General features: G+C 42.6%; 1 protein-coding gene across 4 annotated transcripts in view; it reads right to left on the minus strand.

The window, feature by feature from the left end:
• prr16 (proline rich 16) overlaps nucleotides 1–3,253 on the minus strand; it is a 24,397-nt gene extending 21,144 nt beyond the window's left edge. For 3 of the 4 annotated variants that reach the window (XM_015377106.1, XM_015377107.1, XM_015377109.1), the window contains exon 1: nucleotides 2,457–3,253. In XM_015377106.1, coding sequence (XP_015232592.1) covers nucleotides 2,457–2,591 — 135 coding nt within the window. In that variant the 5' untranslated portion in view covers nucleotides 2,592–3,253. The remainder of the gene's footprint in view (nucleotides 1–2,456) is intronic. The other variant, XM_015377110.1, reaches the window with a different exon arrangement.
• Between the last annotated feature and the right edge of the window lie 560 nt (nucleotides 3,254–3,813).

Genomic DNA, 3,813 nt, shown 5'->3' on the forward strand with positions numbered 1-3,813 from the left:
TTTTGGAAATTAAAAACTCCCGCCGGCACTGCCAAAGTTCTCGGACAGTCCACCGAAGTTCTCGAATAGGCTCCGCCTTTCGCTTTGGTGGGAAACTGCTGTGCGTCCCTAGAAATTCCAGACCGATGGTGCAGAAGCATACCAGCAAAACTGGTTTGCGTCCAAACTCAAGCGACATTTGATATGTGCGGTTGCAGAAGTATAATCTACCCTTAGGGTGCAGCAGTCTGTCAATGAAGGAGCTCTCAAGTTCTGCAACAGCTTCATGCATGGGGTTGGGAGACATAATGCACTGGGGATGTTAATTTAGATAGGATCGTTTTGGTTCCCACCATCTGCTCTGAGTCAAGAGGGCATCCAATCACAGAGCTGGCCTTCCTGATCAGCTTATCCAAACGCTTTCGCTCAGCTGCAGATAAGCCACTGCTCCAACAGACAGCTCCATAGAGGATGGCTGTCATAGAAGGTCTTTAGGAGTGTCCCCTGCACGCCAAAACACTCACAAAACAAGTCTCCTCAGCAGGAAGAGTCTGCTCTGACCTTTCTTGTAGAGAGCTTTAGTGTTGTGAGTCCAGTCAGGTTTGTTATTCAGATGAACACCTAGGTACTTATAAGAGTCCACCATCTCAATGTCCGTTCCCTGAATATCCATGAGGTCATGGGTTCGAATCCTCACGTGCATGGATTCTTGTATTCCCACCACATAATCTGGCTTCCTCCCACAGTCCAAAAACATTACTGTTAGGCAAATTGGTTTCTCTAAATCTGTGCTGCAATGTTTTCAAAGACCTCCAGCTGCTATCTACTGTGACCATTAACCTCGGAGACCACAGAAACACCATACAATTCATATAACTGATGGAAACTGTTAGCCAGGGCTTCTTGGTTTAGATAAAATCATCATTCAAAAAAAGGCCATTAAAAGCCAATGAACTAAGTTGCCCCAAAGTGCCCAGTGTGTGCATGGTGATTTGTTCTGAGATGCCCTCTGAACAATTTTGGTAACCTATCCAGGATATAATCCGCCTCTCACTAAATGACTACCGGAGTTTGGTAACAGCTCACCTACTTGTCCTGTTTGTCATTAAAGCATTGAGAATTGATGTCCCAGTGCTTGATAATTGCCCAATAGATTAGCTTTTACATAAGGACCATAATGGCTGTTCCTATAAGGTTCTGTTTTGTAATTGTGTATGAAACTTAATGAGAAGAGTCTTTGAAAAAGAAAAACAATAACAAACAAACAGACTGAGGTTCTGTTTTTGCCTTTTTTTTCTGCATAAAAAGGAACCAGAACAATGGAAGAGGTCAGAAGTGAACAAACTCATCAGCCTATTTGTTCCAAAGTAAGTGAACTTTGAAAACACCTTTAGATGAGTCCCTTTTTTAAATCCCCTATTAGACTAGAATCAAACTCTACTGTGTCCCAGGAAGACTGGAGTTTGAGAACCCTAAACTACAATTTCTCCACTTTTAATGCATGAAAACATTAAATCTTTGCTTAAGTAAAAAAAAAAACTGGGTCCAGTTATTATCTGGAGGTTCATAAATATTTTGTAAATGATGTAGTGCATCTAATGAGGATGAAAAAAAAGAAATCTGAATTATCAAAGAGGATTGAAGCATCGCTCATTTTTATATAATTATTTTAGTCCCAGATGTCTTTCCTTCACGTCTCTAGTGTCCCTGATATCAGGGAGTGTTGGCCTAGAGGTTAGAGCAGTGCGCTTGTGCTCTGAGAAGGTTGCAAGTACCTGGTTTGATCCCCACAGCCTCTTAAACAAGACCCTTAACCCCACTCTGCTCTTTGGGCGCCTCAGAATGGCAGCCCACTGCTCCCCAAGGGGATGGGTTAAATGCAGAGGTAAATTTCTCCAATGTGAGATATATAAAGTTAAATTATTATTAATATATATTACCACCCCTTTGAAAAACTTTCTTCAAATGAAGCCTTTGAGATCCAAGAGTTTTGGTATTTTAGCAAAGAATCCAAAGCAGGTTAGAGAGGAGAGTTTAAGTTTAGAAGGCAGTGAGAGAGACACCTTAACAGAGATGCAAACACATCCCTATTATCTGGCAGGAGCCAATTCCCAGTGAACAACAGTCTGCATTAAGATGATGAAATACAATGCAAAAGGCGCCTCTGTGGTTGGACCAACTTGTCCATTAAATATTAATTGTGATTGCAATTTCTCACTTTCATCATGGCTTGTGAGTCAAGGAGTTGTCCTGTCATTTCACACCCCTACATCCTCCTGTGCCAAATGGCTTTCATGTTGGTGATAATGATCACATGCATTTGTGGGCATGATGGGGTAGGAGGAGCACAGTCCAGACCACAGTAGAGGTAGACGCCAGTCTTTCATCTTCTGCCAGACAAAATATCCTAAAGAGAGCATTCTCAAACAGGATGGTTAAAAAATATTGTTGTTGTTTTTCTATAAATATTAGCCTACCTCTTTCAGCTCCTTTGCCACATCCTTAAGGTCTCCCAGAATGGTTTCCAAATTCTCCACGATTGTCTTGATCTCCTTTTTCACTTTTACTTTGGAGACTACTCCTTCAGCCTCCGCATGTGGTGCCCCTGACATTCTTCACTTAGTGCCACTGTTTTCTATCTCGGCTCAAATCCTTTGATGAAGCCACTTTGTCCCAGCGCGCATGTTTATTTCCCCCCTCATTCAGTCCTCTGCTCCTCTCCACTTCCCAAAGCTGCTGCTGCTGCTGCTACATCGCGGCCAGGACGCAGCGCAGACGCGTCGGGGCAGCATTCTGGATCTCACACTGAGCATGCGCAATGGAGCAAAGACGCACGGATCTCACAGCGCAGTGTTTGAGGAGCGCGCGGCCACAGGTTTGGGAATCTAAACGCACCTGCGTCCAACGGAGGCGAAGCACGACGCAAAAACATCTTCAACGTCGGTGCCAAAGCCCGGCTGACCCTTCTTCCTAGAAAATAATAATAATATAAGACGTGACGGAAATAAAGGGCTGACTATAGCAGAGGGAGGGGAGAGAAATAAAGAAGCAGGTAGCTATCCAAACCTTCACAGCCAAGGTCCATAATCCTCCAAGCATCGAGAAAAAATTGGAAGTCTCTGCTTCATTCTCCAAAATACTCGGTTCTGATATTGATGCCAGTGGGTAACGACACCCAAGAGGCATTTTCCTTTGAAACAGCTCCCTGCCAGGTTCATTCTGTTTCCATCTCTGCCTCCTTGGAGAGTCTGAGGAAAGCAGCCAATGTCCGGACTCTCTCCCTCCCTTTTCCTCCCTCTCTCACTCTCTCTCTCCCCTTCGCGCTCTTTACTCACGTTGCTGCTGACAGGCTTACTTTTCACCCCCATGTCGTGTCTTTGTATTATGAGGAGGTTTGTATTGTTTTTTGTGGTTGAAAACCTTCATTACATTCATCCTCTGTTATTATTGCACCAACCATGTGAAGAGATATTTAGCTGAGGCATTTTCATTTGCCCCAAATTCCCTCCTTGTTACTAAAAATAATTATTCACCAATACAAAGTTGAAGTAAAACTTTAAATAAATGCCTTAAACAAGTAAATACATGAACGTTTCAAAGATTACTTAAATTAAATTATTAGATTTGACAAAGTAAACAAAAAGCAATAGAACCCTTATAATTAGAATAGAAAATAATAGAATTGAATAGAAAATCAATTTATTGAAAAATGTTACTGGGAACAGTGGTGGTTATATAGTCTTACACCTGCTGGGAGGAAGGATCTGTGATAATGTTCCCTGGTGCATTTAAGGCCAATTTATGGTTCTGAAGCAACCACAGGCGCGCTGGAAG

Source organism: Cyprinodon variegatus, unplaced genomic scaffold (assembly GCF_000732505.1).
Source record: "Cyprinodon variegatus isolate N-32 unplaced genomic scaffold, C_variegatus-1.0 Scaffold147, whole genome shotgun sequence".
NCBI classification, from domain to species: domain Eukaryota; kingdom Metazoa; phylum Chordata; class Actinopteri; order Cyprinodontiformes; family Cyprinodontidae; genus Cyprinodon; species Cyprinodon variegatus.